The 25,300-nt window shown below is 35.6% G+C and overlaps 1 protein-coding gene across 1 annotated transcript; it reads right to left on the minus strand.

Annotated features, from left to right (window-relative positions):
• Nucleotides 1–1,297: 1,297 nt before the first annotated feature.
• On the minus strand, nt 1,298–22,117 carry LOC123669526 (zinc transporter ZIP10). The gene is made up of 4 exons (XM_045603129.1): nt 21,907–22,117; nt 5,378–5,519; nt 2,457–2,651; nt 1,298–2,363 (listed from the first exon to the last, which is right to left on the minus strand). Exons 1-4 carry the CDS (start codon nt 22,066–22,068, stop codon nt 1,444–1,446), a joined length of 1,419 nt encoding a protein of 472 aa, XP_045459085.1. The 5' UTR covers nt 22,069–22,117; the 3' UTR covers nt 1,298–1,443.
• Nucleotides 22,118–25,300: the final 3,183 nt, after the last annotated feature.

The raw sequence follows: 25,300 nt of genomic DNA on the forward strand, positions 1-25,300 counted from the left end.
CTTCAAAGTCACGCAACCTTAAGTCTAGACATTTTATTTGCTTTCACGTCATTTTTATTTACAAAGACAACATACATCTATTTTCTTACAATCATTGGAATACGCACTAGCTACCATGAAAATAATAGGAATTAAAAACTCAAAATAATTTATTTCGTATTTTAAAATAATAATAACAACACACATATGTTCACGCCATTAATAGCGCGAACTTGTGGAGGCCTATGTCCAGCAGTGGACTGCAATAGGCTGAAATGATGAATAATAATAACAAGAAGACTATTTACGTAAATCATATTATGTAACTGAATGCGAAAGCATTAGTTACACAGTAAAATTACTTAAATTATGCTTTTTTTTTATTCATTTTAGGGACTTTTGTCCTACATGGACACGCCACTCCCTTTGTAACTTTTAGAAAATAATCGCAACACATACAAAAATAATTAAACAAAAATTCCTCAATTACTAAAATTTAGTTAAATAAATCAACATGGGATAAAATTATGCTTGGAATGTATCAATTCGACGGGTGCAAAGTAAAAAAAGTTAACTACAATTTTGAGATTTTTTTTATTGCAGTAACTAACTAAAAACTTTATATTTTACAACATGGCAAAATAAAAAATACAAATATCGCCTTATTTCATGTACTTTTGTCAAGTAAAAGAAGACAACTACTGCTGTTTTGTAAAATTACACGATGTACATGCATTCAACTACCACTTGGCCACTTTTACGCAGTCCGCGCGGGGGGCGCATGTTCATTCCTATTGTGTCATCAGTCAGATGTCATGTGCTTCGTCGGCCGGCAACAATGTTTGTTGGTTTTTGATTTTTACGTATTAAGGTTTGTGTGAAAGTTTTATCATAATAATAAACCATTTTAATACATCACAATAGACATGGCAAGACTTTTTGGAAATTTTTGGAATTGGAAAAGTCATACTTTTTACACTTACTGAAATATATGGAACATCTTTATTAAATCCAGATTTATTAATTCCTATGTAGAAACGACCAAGTGGTAGTCAATTCAGTTGTCATATTTTTAAGCACAATGTAGACGCAGACAACTGCAATATCTCGTAAACTAAATATAATTAAAAGAAATGAAATATACAATTGTTTGTCTTTATAAAAAATATAGCAGTGATGAAAAATTCAACAAATTTGGTTTGAAATTGACAAAATGGGAGCACTTTTTCCTATTTTGCGCTCTCCTGAAAAGTTGCTGTTTTGTATATAACTCTTTTTACTTTGCACCCGTCGAATTTAAATTCAAATTATGGTTACGCTAAAAACTTATTGAGCAGTTCACATTTTAAGTTAAACTTATAAATAGCACTTATTCGTATCCTTACCTAATTTTTTAAAATACTATCAACAAACAACCTTGAGTAATTTATGTACGGAGAATATTATTCTTTTCCTTATTTTGTATCATTGTTCTGAATTTCGGAATAGATATTGTATCGAGTCCTCGTGCAGGGCTATTAATAGCATAATTATACCACCAGTTAGAAAACCGAGAATAGCAAGTACTAAATGCACACTCTTTCCTTTATTATTTTCGTTTATTTCGGGTACTAAGTCTGCTAGTGCAATGTAGAAAAATGTACCAGCTGTTGCAGCGTATATCCACTGTGATGCCGATTCATGATCTTCAGCGAGCCATATACCACCTGCCATTCCCATAAAACTGAGAGCGGAAGAAAGTAGATTATAATACAAAGCACGTTTTATGCTCATGCCAGAACGCAGTAATACTGCGAAATCTCCTAACTCATGGGGTAGTTCATGGCAGAAAACAGCAAGCGCGGTGGCGAAACCAGTCACTGGATCTCCGCTAAATGCTGCACCGATTGCAAGACCATCCGTTAAATTGTGTAGTCCATCGCCAACTATGACCATGAGAGCCGTCGATGTCATCGGGCGCTCAACTGGTGGTGGTGGTGACCCAGGCATCATCGCGCCGAGTTCTATCGGTTCTATTTGCTTTGTAGATTCTACTTTCAATTCTTCCAAAGTTTTGTTCGGTACATCGTGAGAATGGGAATGGCCTCCGTTTATTGTTTGCATAATGGCTTCAACTGAATAAAATATCAAAATAGTTAAAAACGTTACGCTGCACTTGAGAACGACTTCAGTTTCTTCTTGAGGTTCGTTGGGGAATCCGTTAGACTTAAGCGCGTGTGGCAAAAGATGTAAAAGTGCATCACCACACAACGTACCGACCGCAACTGCTACCAAAAAATGTATAACATGGCTGAAGATAACGGATTTTAGCATTGGAACTATGGCAACTCCTAATAATCCGGTAGCACTTATTATAAGGATGCTTAAACTTGCGTATACCCATGCTGTAACAAAGGGAAATTTATAATTAATATAAATAAAACATAATATGTACTCGACTGAGGATTTGTGCGACGTCATAGGTTATAAGAACTTACTCCATACTCGTTCGAGTTTAGGTGTTGGAGCATCGGTCTTATAACAAGATCTTTGATCTAATTGATAAACTAGGGCTGGACACATTTCCAAAAATGTTTTCGGGTTTATAGTTATGACGCCCGGCTCGTTTTCCATTCCATACACTTCCAATATTTCTTTTGGGGATAGGCATGACTTCTTCAGTATCGGTGCAACTGTAAAAACAGATTATGATTATTAGATATAATGCACATAAAATAGACAAAAACTGTGAGTACAAAATAATATTTGATTAACAATGAACACTAATTGAGGCATATTTTGTTGACTATAAAATGTTGTTTCAATTAATTTAATATTTTCATGTGTATCTTTTAGAACTCCTGTTATAGTGTTAAAACAGCCGGTAAATGTACCGTTCTTAGCAAAAGGCTCCTATTTAGGATAAGGGCGAGAGTTTAAGCCGTGATACTTTTTACTGCGGTTTGATGGCCCTAACAAAATTAAAGATTGATAACAGGTATTTATGATAACAATCGGACTTTGTTGGCTCTCCAAGGCTCGTTGGGGTGAAACACTTAAACTGTAAAAACATACAAACATCCATCCCCAGCAGGACTCGTAACCACGACCTTAGCGTTGATGGAATATATTACTCACTACACCAAATGGTTTTCATTACATATTAAGTATATAAGTATAATGGACATATTATCATGTATGGTATATATTCAGCCTGATATGGATGTTTGTCTTTGTACAAAAGACGAATATTTCTTTCTGGTTTGGATGTCTATCCTTGAGGATCTCCAAAATACCTCGGAAGCACGTTAAGTCGTCGGTCCCGGTTGTTATTATTAATACCTGATAGCGATCGTTACTCATAGTAGGAAACTTATCCCCAATCTGCAGTGGAGCAGCGCGGTGGATTAAGCTCCGATCCTCCTCTAACATGGAAGAGGCCCATGCCAAGAGTGATATTACTGGCTTAATGCGTGCATGTATTTATATTAAAAGGAAATACATATATACTAAATAAATCTATACCTACAGACTTATAATTAGGTAGATAAATACAGCAGAACTGCAGCGTAATATTTATAATTCAAGGATATGAACGCAAGGGTCGTTGTACAATACGCGGGAGCGTCACAGGACCGTAATTGGATAAGTGTGGGTACGTAAATGACGAATGCGCTATGCCGTCTTATTGCGCACCAAAGATCTTCCTATAACATGTCATGAATATTTAACATCTACATAAAGGATTACATGCTATAATCTAATTATTTAGCGCTTGAAACGATTATTTTAAAAAGCTTTGTTAACAAAATCTGACCCTTATACAATGGAGAAAGAATCCTATGCCTAGCAGTGAGATTATACATTTAGGTTTCTAATAGTATATATAATATAAGTGTGACCATCTGTGACGTGACAAGGGGAGGGGTCCAAAAGTCGTGAAATTCGCGTGACGTGATTTATGGATGGCCCCTTATTGCCGTGCTTACATGCTCACGAAAGGTATCATGCGGAACAAGTCTACAAAAGTAGCTCGTCTATTTAAACGAAGTAAAAATTAAAAATGGGCTAGGAATTTTTTTCCCCACGCGAAACGTCATATATGACACCTACAAGAAGGAACTTGAAGGAACTCAGTTAGAAGTCGAACATTTGTATATCCTGAATGTGATAGTGCATATTATGTATGTTTTACAAGAGCATTTTACAACATTAGGTAACGTCTATTTAGATCATCGACCGTCATGGAGGACAACTAAATAATAGAAATTGGTCACAGCGATGAATATACCGCCAAACCACAGAAGCGGGCAAAAAATATATTATATAGCGACATAACGGTTACAAAAATAATCGTTTTTTATTTATTTTAAAGTTTTGACATCAATCGAACTGTCCGTCAATGCCTGTAGAAATGTGTACTTCTTTCTGAGGTTTCATTAAACGCCGGCCATTACCCACGTACTTTATACGAAACTAAAATGGAATAAACCAACCCAAGCTTTTGAAGTAAAACTTCTTTACGCACCTTTACTTGGGGAGTAAGCTGGTGAATGCGTTACGAGAGCGTTTCGAGAAGTGATGTCGGGCGAGGCGAACGGAAGTTAAGAGAGAGATATAAGTTAGTGAAGATGGGAAGTTACGTTTCATAAGTTTTACTTCAGTCGTGTTGTCTTAAGCACACTCGCTTTTTTATAAGTATCGCACACTAAAATATCCGCCTAAGGTAAGACTTTAATTCTCGCATTTCATATATCATTAAAACGTATATATATATAGCCTGTTAATATAATATCTTTTGTGATATTTGGTTCAACGATTTTGTGACTATAATTACTTTTGCCGCAGTAGAGCCGAACAATGACTACGAGCACTGTGACTGAGAGCCGAGAAGGTCAGCGTTGAAGGGTTCACGATAAAATGATTATTTTCAAGGACAAAAAATTCAGTCCTGTCCAATTTGCTAACATTGATTCAATCGTTTCCTTCTTTCACTGACCTCAGAAAAGTAACGTTATTTTATCAATATAATTGGTTTCAGTCATCGATACGTTTCTAATCAATGCTATGTAATGGATACTTATAGATCAATAGACAACAAAAGGCATATTAAAATTTTTAGTAGATGATCACGATCGTGCTCGACTGATGTGATGATATTCATGAGAAAAGGGGCATTTTGATCTAGCAAATCATGATTATGTAATGACTTAATAGGATCAGACGATCTGATATCATTTAAAACATTATCTCCATACTTATAGCGTAACAGACTAACTACGTATTATACGTTCAAAGTAATAAAATATTTTATATTCATTTGTAAAAATGAGTAAGTATCTTATCTTTACGTTTTAAATATTTTTACTACTTATCAGCTATAGCGTTATTTTAATAGTGTCTGCTTAAGTATACTAACAGGATGAAGGTGATCTTCTATGTCGGTGCTGCGTGTCGTGCAGTTGTCGGAAGCTGCCATTAACCCGGTGGAGAGCGATGTCATGTGGTGAGTTAAACACGCGTCCTCCCAAACCGAGACTGTCCAGCAAATGCTCAAAACCCTGAAAAACAATAACATAGTCAATGTTACACAAAAATCAAGGCTAAGGTTGAGGTTAGTCTCTATTGATATCGAGATTGTTTTATAATCGTGGACCGATATATCCCGTTGTTTTAAATCATTAAGTAAATTATTTACATAATAGTAAATAAACGCTTCACTCTCAACGGCCCCCAAGGCTTTTCTCCTGTGTCGGGGCTCCGGAAACACACACAAAACACAAACATAAACGCCCAGACCACGACAAACATCTATAATTATGGCCAGTACAAATGGCTGTCGTTAGCGGGGATCGAACCCGCGACCGCCAGCGCAACAGCCAGTGGTGTGACCGGTGCGTCAAAGCGTCGTATTTCTATGAAATATAATTATTGTAGTTTGTCGTCATAGCTCGCGTCCAAAGTAGCGTCAAGGTTGTTAAAGGTACGGCTGTTGAAGTAAAGAATTATCATTTACGAGCTGGAAGAAACAATCTAGGCACGGATACAGTAAGGCGGCGCCAGGCTGAAGCAAATTTAAATCCATTAAGACCTATAAATGATAATCTAAAAAAAGAGAGGACCCAGCCTGTTTAGAAGAAAAAGCAAAAAGCCATATGGCGGAGGCTCTGTTCACATGTAGGCTGGAATTTTTCCCGAAAGCCGCACTGAGCTAGTGGTTATAGAAAATGAAAAATTAACTCCAAAAAGATATAGGTCCATTGTAGTGGACATGGGTGAAAACGCTGTTTTTATGCAAAAAAAAATGTTTGCCTATTTTCAAGAAGTCGGTATCACATGGAGTGGCCAGCACGCAGCCCCGACTTAAATCTCATTGAGCATGCATGGGACGACCTGAAACAACGTGTAGATCAGCAGAATCTGCCACCGAAAATGCTACGTGAAATGAAATAAGCTCTAATAGAGAAATGGCAGAATATTCCGCAGCTTCGACTCAAAAACCTAGTGAAAAGTAAAGCCAAATGGCATAACAGCAGTATTGCGAGCGCGCGGAGGCATACAAAGTACTAAAATGCGTGAAAACGGCACACCTGTCACCTAGGTTAACCGTAATGTAGATTACATTTATGAAAATACTGAAAAAACTGCATTTTTATTTATTTTACGTTCATTATAATCTAATTTATAAAATTCTCGTGTCACAGTTTTCGTTGCCATACTCCTCCGAAACGGCTTGACCGATTTTGATGAAATTTTTTGTGCTTATCCGGTATCTATGAGAATCGGCCAACATCTATTTTTCATCCCCCTAAATGTTAGGGGTAGTCCACCCCTAAATTTTTTATTTTTATTTTTTAGACAAAATTTTTAATTTCTATTTTTTTATGATACAACATTAAAAAATACATACAACCCTAAATTTTCAACCCTCTACCATCAACCCCTATTTTTAAATAGCGTTTAGCGGCAAGACAACGTTTGCCGGGTCAGCTAGTGATCAATAAAAATAAATGTTTCTAAGCGCATAACTCGAAGAATGGCTCGACCAATTCAGCTAATTTATTTTTTCGTATGTTCCTTACCCACCACGGAATGTCACGGAAGGTTTTATTACTAAAAAAAAAAAATAATAATAATCTATATAAATAAAAATCTATTAACTTTTGACTGAACTAAGTCTGTCCGGGCAGCTAGTTAAAAATAAAAAGCTTGAATTATTATTATTTTTTAACTTTTAATTTATGTTTATTAAAATATTCTTAAAGTTGTTTGTCTTTATTTCATAAAGCTAGGTCAGGTACTTTTGAAGATAATAAAGATTTCCTAACCGATACTTTCTTTGCAGTCCAGTTTATTAAAAACGAGTTTACTTTAAATTGTTGTCAAAAAAGTGGAAGTAATTTCAACAGTTTTGAAAATTACTTACCTATTACGTCATTTACGAAAGAATTTTATTTGCTTATTCTACTGTAACCAATATCAATTAGTTACATTCTTCAAACGCAAATATTGTGTACTTTTAGAGGCGTAATGAATATTTATAATATAGGCGTTCAAAATTGCATATAATGATGTGGTGGCATTTAAATACAGTGTAGCAGCTACAAATATTAGGTTTTGAAAATGTTAGATAACTCTTCAATTGGAAGTCCTACTAGTTCTTGGTCAGTTTTATAATGCTGTACCAGATTTTCCTCGTAATTTTATATCCTGTTAAGTTCTGATATCTACCAGATTGTCTATACTAATATTATAAATAGGAAAGATTTGATTGTTTATTTGTTTGCATTGAATAGGCTCTGAAACTGGTGAACCTATTTAAAAATTTATTTCACTGTCGGGAAACTACACTATCCGCGGGTGATATTGAATATATTACATTTTCAAAAAAATTAGAAATCCTTAAATCCTTAAAACTCCAATAATGTAAACCCAAGGTGTAAAAAAATTCCTAAAATATTCTTTACATCGCGTGCGAAAAATAAAATAGTGTACTGCGACTTTGCAGAACACATCATTATTTACAAAAAAATTCACAATACCGTCATATTATGTCTAACTATTATAGTTATGTCACTAATAGTGCTCTTTTATTTTAAAAATTTAATTGAAATGCTGCCGCTAGAAATAGCTTTTTATTTGTATCTTGGTATTAATACTTATCAAAATAAATTACTTTATATTCAAGACTGCTTCAATATCTTTATATAACTACTAGCTGCACGGCAAACGTTGTTTTTCCATATATTTTTATATATTTATTTATTTACTCTTTATTGTACACCACAATATGCAAATACAAAAGAATAATAAGTAATACAGACAACTTAAGAATGTGTAGAACAAGAGGCGGTCGTATGGCTAGTTAGCCATAAGACCGCCATAAAACCTCTTATGGTTAGTCATATATGTTATAAATCCCCTTAACCCCCCCTCTAATAACTTAGGTATATGAAAAATAGACGTTGGGCTATTCTCAGACCTACTTAATATGCACACAAAATTTCATAAGAATCGGTCCAGCCGTTTCTGAGGAGTATTGTAACTAACATTGTAACACGAGAATTTTATATATAATACATTTGAATTATTCAATTCCGACATTCCATTCGAAAGAGTTTAAAAATGTAAGTAATAATTAAAAAACAGTTGTGTGGTCGCCTCTCACTCTGCTCAGCTTATGCGATGTCACTGGGGTACGGGCCGTTTGTTTATGATTTTCTTTTTATAATAACCTGACGCAAATGGAACGGTTTATGTGTGTGTATTATAATTTTCAATATTGAAAATACCCGGGCGAAGCCGGGGCAGGCTGCTAGTTTCTTATATGCGTAAGAGAAAATTAGATTACAGAACTACTTACACTGTAGGCTTCGGTTAGAAAATATCTTTTAATATTTTTGATATTAAAAGATAGATTTTTAGGGAGAAACGAGTTGATTGTAACTTCACTTTAACTAAAAATTATAGCATTGGTTTAACGTTACGATTTTATACGTATGACATGACAAATTGTTTTTTATTATTAAAAAATATCACTTGTTTTGTTTTGATGAATAAACATCAACAAGTATTGATAAATTAATGATAAGAAATAAATAGCCCAGCAGTAAATAGGTAATCTCTTACTTATTTATTGCAAAAAATACCGAGAAATACTTATTTATTTTTATTTATTTTATACTTTATTGTACACCCCAAATATATTAAAAACAAAACATAAAGATAGTTACAGACAGTGAAGCACAATTGGCAGACTTATGGCTAATTACCTATTTCTTCCAGACAACCCAACTTATTATTTGTTGTCAAATTGGTCCCATTTAAATTTATTTGAGATCTAACAACTACTTTTCGAGTTATATCTAATAATGCGTTTTTACTTGACGCTTTTTTATTTATACCACATAACTTTCTACTGGATGTACCGATTTTGATAATTCTTTTTTTGTTAGAAAGAGGATATCCCTAGTTTAGTACCATGATAAGAAAACCAGGATCTGATGATGGGATCCCAGAGAAATCGAGGGAAACTCTCGAAAATCCGCAATAACTTTTTACTGGGTGTACCGATTTTGATAATTTTTAATTTAATCAAAAGCTTATGTTTATCATGTGGTCACATATAAATTTTATCGAGATCTGATAACTACTTTTTGAGTAATCTTTGATAACGCGTAGTTACTTGACTATTTTTTCGTCGATCTACGTTGTATTACTCGTCGATGTAATTGAAGTCGGTTTTTTTTCGTTTGCGAGCAAACACAATTATTTAGTTGTCATCATTAGAGGTGTGGTGGATCTTCACGGAGTAGTATAGTGTGGATCTCCAATCCAAGGAAGATAACATTATACGAGAAGAATGAATTGCCTAGCTGTAGGAGTAGGTTTTTTTCTAGACACACAGTGGTAGGTATTTAATTGATTTCTCCTTCATGTTGTTGTGGTTATTGATGAGCAATAAATGTTTACAAATTAAACACATTAGCGATATGTCATGTTTATCGATTTTGATTATACATATTACATTGTGATTATTAGTCATTCAAGACTGCAATTTGCTTAACCTAAAGAAAAATATTTAAATAACAATTAATAAATAAATATGAATCGCTAAATATATTGCTAAGCGCAAAACTCGAGAACGACTGGAGCGATTCAGCTGATTTTTTTAAAGAATACTAAGTTACTTCCTAGAAGGTTTTTACGGAATCAAAAATAGGAAAATGGCGTAGAAAATTATAATTTTTTTTGAAAATGTAAGATATTTAAACTTCACGTGTTCGAGAGTTCGCGAGGCAGGACACTGACACACCGGACAATACCTGTTGGGTCAGCTGGTAATCATAATTCACTTCAGACTATCATGTCCACTGCAGGACAAGGTCTAGGCCTCCCCAAGCTCGCGCTAGACATTCCGGCCTTTCACAATCCTCATTCACACCTACACCGGTAATATCCAGGAATAGTAGCAGAGGACCAAAATTTATGGCGAACTTGTGTTTTGCTCACAGTCACCACGCTGGGCTGGTGGGCTGGTGACCGCAGGGCTGGCTTTGTCACACCGAAGACGCTACTGCCCATCTTCGGCCTGTGTTTTTCAAAGCCAGCAGTTGGATGGTTATCCCGCCATCGGTCAGCTATATGAGTTCCAAGGTGGTAGTGAACTGTGTTATCCCTTAGTTGCCTCTAATGACACCCACGGGAAGAGAGGGGGTGGCTATATTCTTTACTGCCGCAACCACACAGCAGATTTGGTATTGATAATTAAAACGCGTAAATAAAACTCCAATACTTATTAAACTACAAGTATCATTCTTTGCATAAAATATCTTGGCAAAGAATTTTTTAAATGTATCCATATTAAGCTGGAAAGTAAGCATACTGTCAGCCTGATGGCAAGCGGTTACGTTAGGTTAGCGTTAGGTTTCCGGGTGGGGACCCAGATGAGGTACCTGGGTCTCACCCTGGACGGGAGGTGGGCTTTTGGGGCTCATTTTGCAGAGCTAGCCCCGAGAGTCGTGAAAGCCGCCGCCTCACTGGGAAGGCTGCTGCCGAATGTGGGTGGTCCAAGTGCCCATTGCCGTCGGCTGTACTCCGGGGTCATCCGGAGTATGGCCATGTACGGGGCTCACATCTGGGCGGACGCCCTCGGTCGCGCAAACAAAATCCAGCTGCGACGGCCGCAGCGGGTCATCGCGACGAGGGCGATACGCGGTTACCGGACGGTGTCCTGGACGGCGGCGTGCGTGCTGGCCGGCGATCCCCCCTGGGAACTGCAGGCGGAGATCCTCGCCGAAACATATCATTTTGTGGCGGCGAGGAGATCCCGGGGGGAGTCTCCTACGTGGGAGGAGCTCACACGCATGCAGAGGCTGGCACAGGACACCCTGTTGCGGCGGTGGACGGAGGACTTGGCTTCGCCAGTCCCCGGGCAGTGGACGGTGGACGCAGTGAAGCCGGTCCTCCGGAAGTGGGTGAGGCGGCGGTTCGGGCCGCTGACCTTCCGTCTGGTGCAGGTGCTTTCCGGACATGGGTGCTTCGGTAAGTACCTGCACCAAATCGCGAGACGGGAGGCGACTCCAGCCTGCCACGAGTGTGGAGCGCCAGAAGATACGGCGCTCCACACACTGGAGGCGTGCGCCACTTGGGAACCGCAGCGGCGCACGCTTTCAGTGGTTCTCGGACGGGATCTCTCGCTGCCGAGTGTCGTAAAGGCCATGCTTGACAGCGAGAGATCGTGGCAGGCGGTGGTCTCCTTCTGCGAAGAGGTAATGACGCAGAAGGAGACCGCGGAGCGGGCCAGAGAGGAAGACGCCTCTGCTGGCCCACTCCGGCGCAGACGTACGGGGGCAAGGAGAAGGCGGTTTGCCCACCTCCTCCCCCCTCGTAATAGTGGGGTCGGCGGCCGATAGTCGGGGGACTTCGGCCGGCCGGACGACACGACCCCATACGTCTGAGGGGTGGCCTTGTTGTGAGCGAGGTCACCCCACCATCATGCCGGGGCCCGGAAGCTTTGTCCGGGCCCACCGCTGAGGCGAGGTGGCGAATGCTAGCGCGACCCCTCTCGCCCCACCCAGGCGGATGACTGCTAACACGTGGTGGTTTTTAGTCAGTAGGAGTCTGACATAACCCTCTGGCGCCCCCGCGCTGGAGGGTATCCATGATGGATTTTCCCCACGTAAAAAAAAAAAAAAAGGTTAGCGTTAGGTTTAGACGCCTGCAATACCAGGAGCGTCATAATCCGTAAATTATCTTCGCCAGGAGCTTTAGATATCTTATTCGCCACAGTAACGCATTACAACATGAAAACAGTATTATCTTGTTGTAATCTTCTGTAAGATTGAGTTCCTCAAACGGCCTGCTCTAATTTTATCCAAGATATTTCCTGCTTTGTCCTACATCAATAAGAGTAGGTATAAGTACAGATAACATTTATCTATTTGTCTTAAAAAATAAAATGTTTAAGTTCTGTAAGCCAACAGTTAGAGATATAAATATGCAATAATGAAGCAGTCGAACATTTTTCTTACTTTTTATATATCTATCTTCCTGCAGATTTGGTTTCTGGCGACATAATTATTCAAACATAATTTTAATAAGAATATATTGTAAAACATATTTAGAATGTACATTTTAGAATGTAGAATGTACTTAAACAACGTAAGACTTAGTAAGTACTAATAACGAAAAATACAGTAAAACAGTATTGAAGACATTCATTCATATGTCGTCATGAATAGTCTTTTACGCACGTAAAGCATTGATTATTTAAAAATTATAACAGATACAAAATCCTATAATTTTAGCAACCAACTAATCTACAATTGAGTTTTTAGAGATAAGACCGATTTTAAATGTACTTTCGATCATATTCTTGCTTTTTTCATATTGGTTGGTTTGTGTTTTCCATTATGTGACAATTTTCCTTAAATACATTTTGATTATATTGTTGTTTATATAATATAGAACGCTTCAGTCTGTAATATCCCACTGGGCATAGGCCTCTTTCCCTATGTAGGAGAATCCACCACGCTGCTCCAATGCGGGTTAACCAATATTCACTAGAAAGAAAGAAAGAAAGAAAGAAACACGTTTATTCGGAGCATCACTCAAAAACGCAGACAGTTTTTACACAAAAAAGACACACTTAAATAGACATAATAATAATTAATAAATAACTACATATAGAAAAAAAAAAATTAACAAAAAAATTAACATGACCAGTAATATAGACTACAAAAAACTATAACATCAAAAAAAATAAGTAAAAAAAAATGTACATAAAAAATTCCAAAGAAGTTATGAAAAAAAAAAGACGAATAAACAAGAAATGTGAAAATGTGTGACTATATGACCAAATAATACCGCCTGCGGCCAAGTGCTGTGCCCCAAAAAGGTATATCACTCAGCTTGGTGTTGGCTTTCATAAAAACAAAAACCAACGCTGATTTTCAGTGATACCCCTGTTTTGACGAGCGCAACAAGTATCATTCCTTTCTTCTAGCAATATAATTATATACGCATACATACACCACACACACATACATACACATACACACACACACAAACATATAATACACATACACACATATACACATCCGTACATGTATATAACAAATATTATAAATAAACATGTAAAATGGAACAAAATAAATAAATTTCAGTAACGACAGAGAAGATATATTTTGCATAAATAAATAAATAAATAAATAGTAATGAAATTATGTGATGTTACGTCGTCGGGTGCACGGAATGCAGGTAAGCTCCCGCGCGCGCCGGACATGGGAAGACGTAAGCCCGACGAAGCACGCTTCCATTATACTCGTATAATATATAAAAGGAGCAAGGCTACGAATGAGGCTATTTATTAAGGTAAGATAATATTTCTTTAAAATCGTTCTCGTGCCTGATTTATCTTACACAACCCTGCATTTACAGGCTATAAAAAAAAAAGTAAAATCGATCGCTATCAGGTGTACATGATTACAACTGCGACCGACGGCTGAACGTGCTCTCCGAGGCACGGTGGAGAGATCCACGATGACCGCACAAACACCCAGACCACGGCAAACGTCTGTATGGCCAATAGAAATGTTTGTCATGTGCGGGGATTGGACCCGCAACCGCCAGCGCAACAGCCACAAACCAGTTTGTATAATATTACATATTACAGTCTAAGTAGATTATTATTAGGTGTCCAGTGCCAAGTTAACCTAGGGGCGTCGTAACTCATACGTCATATAACATACTATAGGACTGTCACTATAGTGTTTCTATTTTATTACAGTTCGGCCGCTTTAAGGTGATCGACCGGCGATGTAACTTTGAACTGGCGTACAATTTACGGTAAAATTTTAAATATCTTTTGTTTACCTTATAAACGAGTGATAAAATTAAAAATCGAATAATTATGCCAACTTACAGTAAATGTATCAATTTTGAGCTAAAATTATAACAATTACTTAATTAACAAATATAAAAACATACACATACACAAACATACACATACACACGCACACACAAATGCATGCTCACGCAAGGGTAACTTTTACATGTTATCATATTATTGTTTATACTACAATCGTTTTTTGGTCAATGTCCTGCTTTGGATACATTTACAAAGTCGTACGGAAACCGGGGAGCACACTGCTTACTCCCACCCAGTATCACAGGGAGAAGGGAGTGGCTGAAAAACAGCGCTGCATGGGACTTTAGTCCTGTGTCAGCTGAAGCTGAGCCACTTCCTATTGCCTATTCATATTTTATTTTTTGTCAAATTTTAATACGTTTTAATATATGTTATGTTTTCATGTTTTTTTTTGTGTATGTTTACTTAACGTGTTATTTTAACTTGTATATATGTGGCAATAAATCATTTTATTATTATTATTATTATTATTATTAAAAAAACAATAGCTTTTAAAAGTCAATCCAAGTCAAACGCTGCTGTTTCAAGGTTATGTCAATTGTTTGTTTTTGTAGTGTGTGACAAAATAACGAGGCAATTGCAATCGAATATTTTTGTAATCTTAATATAATCTGTCGGTATAATATAAAATAAAACGTTATAATTTTAATATAAACAATAGTTAGTTAATAATATAATAAAGCTGGTACGTCCAAACGAAACTTATGAAAATTAGTGTCATAATATCAGTCAGATGAATAATAATTGTGTTTGCAGGCAATCGAAAAAAACCGACTTCAATTATATCGACAAGTAATACAACGTAGGTAAACGAAAAAATAGTCAAGTAAATACGCATTATTAGATATAACGCTAAAAGTATTTTTTAGATTTCAAATAAATCTAAATGGGACCACATGACACGCACCAACTAGCTTTCGATTAAAAAAAAATATCGAAATCGTTCCACCGACTCAAAAGTTCTAAGGTAACATACAAAAAAAACTACATACAAAATGCGGACCTCCTCCGTTTTTGAATGTCGGTTAAAATAAAATAAAAATGGTAGTTATTGTAATAAATATGTGGCAATTACAGAGGCATCTTCGTCTCGGGGGTACAGACAAATCTCACTAAATCTCACCTAAGGGGGGAGGAGTCTAAACTGATCGAAAAATAGCTCACGTAGTTAATGAATCTTCCCTTTAAATCGATTGCCGTAGAAAGTCTTGTTCGTAATTTTACGCAAATTGCTTTATTTTTAAGTGATTAAAAATATTTTTATTACGGATTCTTCGTTGAATCATATAGAAAATTATAAGTAAGTTTTCACATTGTTGATTAATTTAAAATCAATGTTTTTTTTTTTAATTTATGGATTGGTCGTGAATTTTGTTTATCTTGGTTTATGTCTTGATAAACCGGAATAAATAAAATTTACAATTGACTCGTAAAATTTACTCGTTGATTTGAGAACAATTAAATCAAAGATTCTTTTACACGCAAGGTTTTGCAGTTTAGCTAATTCAGTAGCAAAATAAAAAATAAAAAGCTGCTACGAACACCTGTTGCGTACTCGTATTATTCATGTATGTGTATGTGTTCGTTTGTATGAATAATAAGGTCGGGGAAAAAGTCTTTTCGTATTTTCTACTAATAAAAAGTTGCAATAAAATCTTTTTGGTTGTATTATTTGTAACTGACTGGTTTTGATAGCATGAAAAATTTACATTTTAAAAATGAAATTAAAAAGTAAAAAATAATTTCCCGGCACATTTTCATTTGTTTTTCTGTCCACCAAAATGGGTGAATCCAATGAAGAAATTGAGTACATTTTAAAGTTTTACTTTAGAAATGGGAAATATATACAACTCAAGCCGCGAAAAAATTTGTGACCTTTGTGGACCTAGTACAGTGTCAGTCAGTAAGAGTAGCACAAAATTAGTGAAAGCGTTTTCGGTCGCCTAGTAACAGATAAACATGCCGACATTTTTGAAAAAGTGGTGCTAGATCGATGTTTATATAGCTGATTATATAGCTGAAGATCTGAGAATTGACCTTAAAATAGTTTTGACCCATTTGAAAAAGACTGGCTGCACAAAAAAGCTCGATATATAATGGGTACCACCTGAACTCACTGAAAGAAACCTAATGGACCGTAGGTACTCATTTGAGATTATCTCTTAAGACGTTATGATATCGAACTATATTTGAAGAGATTGGTCACTGGTGACGAAAAGTGGATCACCACATAAAAATGTACGAAAGAGATTGTGGTCAAAGGTAGGTCAAGCTGCATAGACTATCGCAAAGATAGGACCCGGTTGCAATTAGGCGATATTGAGTGTACGGTGGAATTGGAACACCATCATTCATTATGAGCTTTTACTGCCGGGCAAAACTATTTATTCAGATTTCTACGGTCAACAGCTGATGAGACTTAAGTAGGAAATTGAGAATACCCGACCACATACGCCTTTAGCCACTCAACAAATATTGAGCAAGTTTGACTGTGAAGTATTGTTGCATCCACTATATAACCCCGATATTGCACCCTTGGATTTCCATCTGTTTCGGTCTCTTCAGAATTTTTTAGGTAGTATAAAGTAAACATCAAGAGAAGACTGTCAAAACTATTTGTCACGATGATTTAATTAGAAGTCTCATAATTCCAAAAGCAACGGAATACCACTACTTACGAGATGGCGGCATAGTAACATAATTGTGTTTGCTCGCAAACGAAAAAAAACCGACTTCAATTACACCGACGAGTAGTACAACGTAGATCGACGAAAAAATAGTCAAGTAACTGCGCGTTATCAAAGATTACTCAAAAATTAGTTATTAGATCTCAATAAAATTTATATGTGACCACATGACAAACATCAGCTTTCGATTAAATTAAAAATTATTAAAATCGGTACACCCAGTAAAAAGTTATTGCGGATTTTCAAGAAGTTTCCTCGATTTCTCTGGGATCCCATCATCAGATCCTGGTTTCCTTATCATGGTACCAAACTAGGGATATCCCCTTTCCAACAAAAAAAGAATTATCAAAATCGGTGCACCCGGTAAAAAGTTATTGCGGATTTTCAAGAGTTTCCCTCGATTTCTCTGGGATCCCATCATTAAATTCTGGTTTCCTTATCATGGTACTATACTTGGGATATCTCCTTTCTAACAAAAAAAAAGAATTACCAAAATCGGTACATCCAGTAGAAAGTTATGTGGTATAATACAACGTAGGTCGACGAAAAAAGCGTCAAGTAAAAACGCATTATTATTAGATATAGCTCGAAAAGTAGTTGTTAGATCTCAAATAAATTTAAATGGGACCAATTGGCACACACCACCTTTCGATTAAAAGAAAATTTGTCGAAATCGCTCCACCCAGTCAAAAGTTCTGATGTAACATACATAAAAAAAAAAAAAAAAAATACAGTCGAATTGAGAACCTCCTCCTTTTTTGGAAGTCGGTTAAAATGGTACATATGTATATAAATATATTACTAGCTGACCCGGCAAACGTTATCTTGCCGCTAAACGTTATTAAAAAATAAGGGTTGGTGGTAGAAGGGTAAAAATTTAGTGTTGTATGTATTTTTCAATGCCAAATCATAATAAAATAAAAATATTAAATTTTGTCAAAAAAAAAACAAAATTAGGTGGATTATTATTTATTATTATTATTATTCTTATCATTTAAGGGTATAAAAAATAGATGTTGACAGATTCTCAGACCTACCCAATATGCACCCAAGTTCATATGTCGGCCCAGCTGCTTCGGAGGAGTTTGGCAACAAACACCACGACACGAAAATTTTATATATTAGATAATTATTGTAAATAAATTTTGTAAAATCATAACTTAAATTTTTATATAAAATACGAAGATATTTTGAACCCTCAATTTTCACCCTTTTACCACCAACCCCTATTTTTAAATAGCGTTTAGCGGCAAGACAACGTTTACCGAGTCAGCTAGTTTAAAATTATAAAAAGTTTTCCATAGAGTATAACAAAGGTTAATCCTTCTTTTTCCTAAATTCATTTCGACATAAAAATAGTAAAGTCGAAACTAGCTCTAAATTTCTTAAATAGGTACCTATAGGTACGATTGTAAGTATAGTTTAGAAATTTACGATTGAAAGTTGACAAATTAGGACACGCTTCTATATCAAGGCTCAGATTTTTATATATTTCTTTTATCAGACTTGTGGTCCTTTAAAGTCAAATAAGCTAAAAGATCATATAAAATGTGAAGAAGAATAGGAACTTTCTTAATCATTTTCACAATATCGCCTCAAGCAGACAATGTCGAGGGAATCTAGTATATTAATATCTTAGGTATGTATGATGCAGATATATCTACATATTCTCGTATAACGTATGTGTAACAATGTCATTTCACCGTTAATGTTACGTTAGAGAATTTTTGAGTGGGCGACGATATATTAACGATATTTTATCGCCTCTGACTCGTTATTCTAAAAATATAAAAGATATAATTATTTTTATTTCGTTGGGTGTTACGAACTGAATTAAGTTTTTATTTAGATGAACTTCATTGTTAATGTAGGTAATACGTACAACAAATTGTTTAAAATTACATAATTTAATTGAAGTTACTTCTTAAATGTTAAATGGTAATTTCAAAAAAGGTTTCCGTTAGTCCTAATAGGTATAGATTAGGCATTCGCATTGATTTTCGATAGCTCTTAACGTAATCTAGCCTTCCTCGACGAATGGACTATCCAACACAAAAATACTTTTCTAATTCGAACCATTAATTTCAGAGAGCGTGTTTAAACAAACAAACACTGTAGCTTTTTAAAATTGGCATAAATTGCAATATTTATTAAAATATTAAGAGCAAATTTAAGTAATTGCACTAACTTAAAACTGACTTTTATATCACAGGATCATAACTTTTAGTGTTTGATAACGTATCCCGGTAACCAAACCTAGCCCAGTCCCAGCAACCAAGCCTGGCCCAGTCCCGGCAAGTCAGCCTGGCCCATCGTTATCATTCCAGGCTTCTACCAAGAAGACTGGGCCAAGCTTGGCTTGCAAGCTTGGTCCAGAGTTCTACACAGTTCGGCCAAGCTTTGCCCGTAGTACTTTCATCTATGGGATATTATAAAATATTAATAAAACTAATTACTTTGAATTTTGGAGTAATTATTTAAAAATAATTTTAATTTCATAACTTATCATAATTATTAATCAGTGTTAAGAATTTAAGATTGACGTAAGCATCTATGTATGTAGTGCAACTTTTGTTAAAAAATAACGTTCTCACACATTGAAATCTAGTTTCATACATGAGAAAGTAAGTACAATGTTATCGTACTCTCCATTGTGAAAATACTTATTTTTTTAGGCATAGAAGGCTGATAGTTAATATTGATCGCAGTCAATAATAAATTAATGACATTAAAGATTAATAAAAGGTGAAACTACGGGTCTATGCGTAAATATACATCTTACCACATTTAACAATTTGACTTTCCATAATACCAAGTAATAAAACTAAAAATTACATTACTATTTATGCCCACTGCTGTGTATAGGCCTTTCTCCGTTTTGGCGTATTGGCGGATAAATACCCTGCTATGAGTAACGATTAATATAACTTGTCTATAGTAACAACCGGGGCCGACAGTTTTACACGATCTCCCAGGCACGGTGGGGAGACCCACAAAGGCAGACTCAGACCAGAAAGAAATATTTACATATATACAAATATCCATCCCAAGCGAAAATCGAACCCGGATAGTCGGTGTTTGAGCGTATATACATTAATGTTGTTTATCATCTGTTGAATAATCTATTTGTAATTCAACTCAACTGTAGAATTGTAGCTTTGTGAAACTTTCTGGAATGTATTTGTATGACGTGCTTATTTCCAACCTAACCTTAGGTATATAATATATACATACATAAATATGATGCCCAGGCTAGTGAAATAAAAATATATTATAACTAGGTGTACACTGCGCGCGCTGCTACGCTTTTTTTAAATCGTACCAACTTAAAAACGTTTGTGGGCTCATGCACAACATTTTGCTGAAGATCATGATATGATCAAATGCATAGTTTACGATTCTATAAAGGACATACAGACAAATATTTTTTTTACATATATCTGTAATGTGCTTTTACCCAAATAGAAGCATTAATTTGTCTTCCTTAGAAACTGTCGACTGTTTTTGTTATATATATTTATTATTTATTACAAACACTGCGAATGATAATTATGACATATGATTTAAATGTAATAAAGCAACAAATATAAATTATGACAAGACTCGTGGGAAACTTTACTCCAGGCGAAAAGTTACAATAAATAATTACCACTACACTATTTATCAGATGACGGTAACCAATAGATATATTTTTTTAAATATTATTCTTTTTACCATTGAATTCCACTATTTATGAGATATTTCTATTTGCAAATATGAATCTAAAAGTTGTAATTTATTAATTGAGGAGTAAGAAACAAGTCCTAATTGCCTATTCTACCTCCCGATATTAAAGTCTATTCGTAGCTTATTTGCAGGGTAAACTTTATGCACAGTCGAATGTTTATCCGAAACAAAGAAAGAGTCACCATTAACCCTTTTTTTAATAGTGTAATATTTTAAACCAAAGTGTCTACATTTATGATACTTATATAGAAAAAAGATGTATTGTCTTCATTGTACTCAATATCCAAGTAAAAAACATAACAAAGCATACCTAATTTATCCTGCTTGGATGTAAATTCGCAGCTTCCCTTTCCGCAGTATAGGTACATGTACGAGTAGACCTGCGTACTACCGAGATTAGACTATAATACAATTCGTAAGCCACCGGTCATTCAGACAGAATAATAAATAAAGAATGAACGTATGTTTGATAATATCAAACTCTTGTAGAATACATATTAGTGTGTTATCTAACGGTAAGTATCGGCTAAAACAAAACAAAAATCTTAATTGAACAAGACTTTTTTTCTTTACAATAATAATTACCTAACTCTCGAGATAAATGAAAGTTACATTGTATTACTTTCTTGTTTTATTTTAAAGGAGAGAAATGAACACAGAAACTATCTAGAACTTCGAAATCCATACTAATACTTAGATAACTAACATAACGTAGCGGAGTACCTGTTATACAGTTTACCATAAGGAAGCTAGACATGTTCTTATTAGATTATTTTTAACAAGATAAGCGTGTTTCGATAACAAATCGATTTGTAATAATATTTAAGTTCGATGAACTTCCGTTTACGAAATAGGGAAAGGCGCTTTAGAAAATTGTTAAAGAAATTTTCCGTTAAGCTTGAATAGTGAAGTGTGGGAATCGCATTTCTCATATTACGGTGAAATTAGAGACCCAATCAATAAAAATAATATTATCGATTACTTTAATTTGTTTAACAAAATGATTGTCACTTTTTATTTTAATGCACGTCAAAATTTTCTATTGCTCATAACATTTATATGTAAAATTAACTTTAACAAAGGTATAATTGTATTAGCACATACCTCGAATGTGATGACTCCTTTGTCTCCATATTTATCGAATATCTTGTCGATGAAGTACTGCTCAGCTGGGAGAGTGTTGTTCAAGTCGATGTCTACAGTTTGAAGGCTAGCGGCGCAGAGCGCGTCCACCGCTAAGAGAACGACGGCGCACGATGTCAACATAGTAGTAACTGAGCTCGCATGTGGCAGTGCGCCGGCGCCGGTTTCGCACAACACTATCAACTATCGGATCCGAATGGCTCGCTTGATTTGATATAACGCGCCACGATTCGGCCACGCTTACGCGACCCGCGCTAATTTGTTTGTTTATCCGTGATTATCTTTTATGAAATACCGACTCGGTTCGAAAATGTTACAGACGGCTGACAACTTAGTGAGTCGATGGGAAGAATGCGTCTGAGACTTTCACCCGACGTTCACTGGTGTCTTAGAGGCCGGTTCAATACCGTTACTGATAAAGAGGTGTTTACGTACCGCCCCGCGGCCATTACTTCAATTCGAGTATTAATAATATATCCGGGAATGATATAAAAGGACGACAATATAGTTCTGCACTCAAGAACTTTCTATTCGAAGAACAACCAACTACTCTTTTTTATAAGTAGTTGAAATAAAAACAATGGAAAACAAAAAGTAAAGTATGACCAAAGTAGCCCATATATTTTTTAGGTAGGTAACCATTTGTTTTCCGTTTACACTCTTATGTTGTTAGTATTTCTGCACTGAACAGAAATTATAAAAACATGGGTTCGCACAGATCTAACTTTGTATGATGGATGTAATATTTGTTGACTAAATAATTAATTTTTACATTTCGAAATTTTACAAAATTATAGGTACACATATTTACAATTCAAAAGTTAGCAACTAAATATTTACAGATAGTTATGGTATAAAAACTATGTCCACGTGGAACGGTGACAAGAATGCTGGCAGCATATCTCCGTTGAATCAATGTGCCGTTTCTATGGGCAAAAAATGCACCATCCCTCTTGTTACCAGCGGAGGAATATCATGTATGATGGATTATAAAAACTACAACTCCCAGAAGAAGTCAAACTCGTGGCATATGCAGATGATGTGGCCGTTGTGGTCGTTGCAAAGCATTTCGAAGAATTTAATCGACATTACCAAGGCTGATGCCCAACATAGGAGGCCCGATGCAGAGAAGGAGAGCGTTACTCAGGTCTGTAATAACCTCTGTACTCACCTACGGAATCCCCATCTGAGCCGATGCGCTTAAAATACAGGAAGCACGAAAAAAAAATTGCACAAGTATATCGGCTGAATGCTTTAAGAATTGCCAGTGCTTGATGGAAAGAAAGCGGTCGGAAAACAAAACCCGTGACATTAGCATGACGGAATCATAATCATTTCAGCCTATTACAGTCCACTGCTGGACATAGCCCTCCACAAATTCGCGCCAAAAATGGAGTAAACTCACGTATTTTGCACGACGGAAGAACAGTAGCTAGAGCATCCCTCCACGAAGTAATGCCTAGCGGTGTTTCCGTGGGGGAAAAGGAGGTTGACGCCAGAGGAGGTTTTCCATACCTCTGGAAAAAACACACACACATCAGCTTATCGCAGTCCACTGCTGGACATAGGCCTCCACCAGTTTGCGCCAAAAATGGGGTGAACTCATATGTTTTGCCCATAGTCACAATAATTACACGACTATCGTGTAATTATTAATATATGTATAGCTAGCTGTATCCGGCGCGCGTTATTACGTTATTTTTTTGTTGATTTTTCGGTCATACTAACTCAGAACCCCTGCAGCTGCTGTCTGCAGCCTGCAGCCCTGCCCCTGTGAGCTCATGCACAACTTTTACTGAAGATTATGACATGATCAAATGCAAAGTTTACAATTCTATACAGACATACAGACAAACATTCATTTGTATATATAGATTAACTTTCGTATTTGTTTTAATGCTTACCCATGTTACATATTTATTATAAACAAATAATAAATTATCATTTAAATTTGATAATAAATGTCTCAGAATGCAATTGTTTACTTCCTCGTACTGTTTGTAATAAATGAAATGTAAACCTTAACAATGTTAGTTCGTCATATACATTTTAATACGTTAAGGTTAAGATATTTGCCTCCCTTTTCAGGGAAACCTCACAATTATTCCACATAAATTATATATCATTTTTTAGATAATTACTTTACCGGCAAAAATTACCGGCATCTACAACTAAAAAATTTAAACAATTTAAAACGGAAACTTAGTTATGGTTTAAGAAGAGGAAGGCTATTTTTTTTATTTTCAAATCAACGCGGGTGATACCTCGGTTCCAGCTAGTTATATGTAGGTACTAGGGTTTTTGGCTTTACTTATTGAATATTTAAGGCTCATTATGTAATAGTCTCGATTAACATGTATTACTAAATGGGTTTATACTATTAACAAATGAGTACTTAAACAGTTCGAACAATTTATTTCATTAGTAACTACTCATTCTATTTCTGTAAAGTCAAATATCGAGAAATTCAGATTGTACATTCTCTATTATATAACACGTGTTTACTTACTTTTTATCGGTAGGCTGAAAACAAAGTTTCATACTTCTAAAATAAAAAATGACGAACTTCCATACTAAGTTTCATCCCCCAATTTAATTCCTGTAAAGCTATAATTTGCACAAACGATGTAATACATGTTTATTCTTTTGTAATCATTAGCTCGTCGTTATACTGGCGATTGCGAGTTCGATTCCCTTTCGGGATGAATATTTGTATTTGTACAAATATATTTTTTCGGTCTGATTACGTTAAGCAGTCGGTCCCGGTTGTTATACTCGTATCTGATAGCGATCGTTACTAATCGTAGGGAATATATCCGCCAACTCACAGTGGAGCACCGTGGTAGATTAAGCTTCAAACCCTTCTCCTATATCGATGGCTCCTAAGTATACTGAGTCAACTCTACTTTTAATAACTTTATTTTTTTGTTACATAGGTAGATAGGAAATGAAGTAAATGTTATTAATATCTTAAAAAATTAAATTATCAAAAGTTGTTAGTTGACTCAGTATACTTAGGAGCCATCGATATGTAGAAAAAGGCCTATATACCAAAAATTAATTTTCATGTTTGTTACTTAAAAAACGACCGACTTTCCATACAAACTTTCAACACAAATGAGTTTGACTGTATAATTTTTTTATAACCGGTCTTAGCAGATATCTACTAATTATAAACTGCCTCGTTTCATATTTTATTTTAGTGCTAATTGTGACCGCGACTTCGTCCGCGTGATATTTACCAAAATAGTTATTGTTTAGTTCGCAGTTTTTATAAAATAAAAAAATCTAAAATAAAAGTAGCCTAAGTTACTCTTTATTACATCAGCTATCTGCCAGTGAAAGTCCCGTTAAA

The sequence above is a fragment of the Melitaea cinxia genome, chromosome 3, assembly GCF_905220565.1.
Source record: "Melitaea cinxia chromosome 3, ilMelCinx1.1, whole genome shotgun sequence".
Taxonomy (NCBI): domain Eukaryota; kingdom Metazoa; phylum Arthropoda; class Insecta; order Lepidoptera; family Nymphalidae; genus Melitaea; species Melitaea cinxia.

What these genes read in the sequence shown, in the direction of transcription:
- LOC123669526 (XM_045603129.1), bottom strand. Translation starts at nt 22,068, where the DNA reads ATGTTGACATCGTGCGCCGTCGTTCTCTTAGCGGTGGACGCGCTCTGC. An exon ending in TAGAAGATCACCTTCATCCT is followed by an intron (nt 2,652 to 5,377) that starts GTTAGTATACTT and finishes CTGTTTTTACAG; the next exon opens with TTGCACCGATACTGAAGAAG. An exon ending in TAAACTCGAACGAGTATGGA is followed by an intron (nt 2,364 to 2,456) that starts GTAAGTTCTTAT and finishes CCTTTGTTACAG; the next exon opens with CATGGGTATACGCAAGTTTA.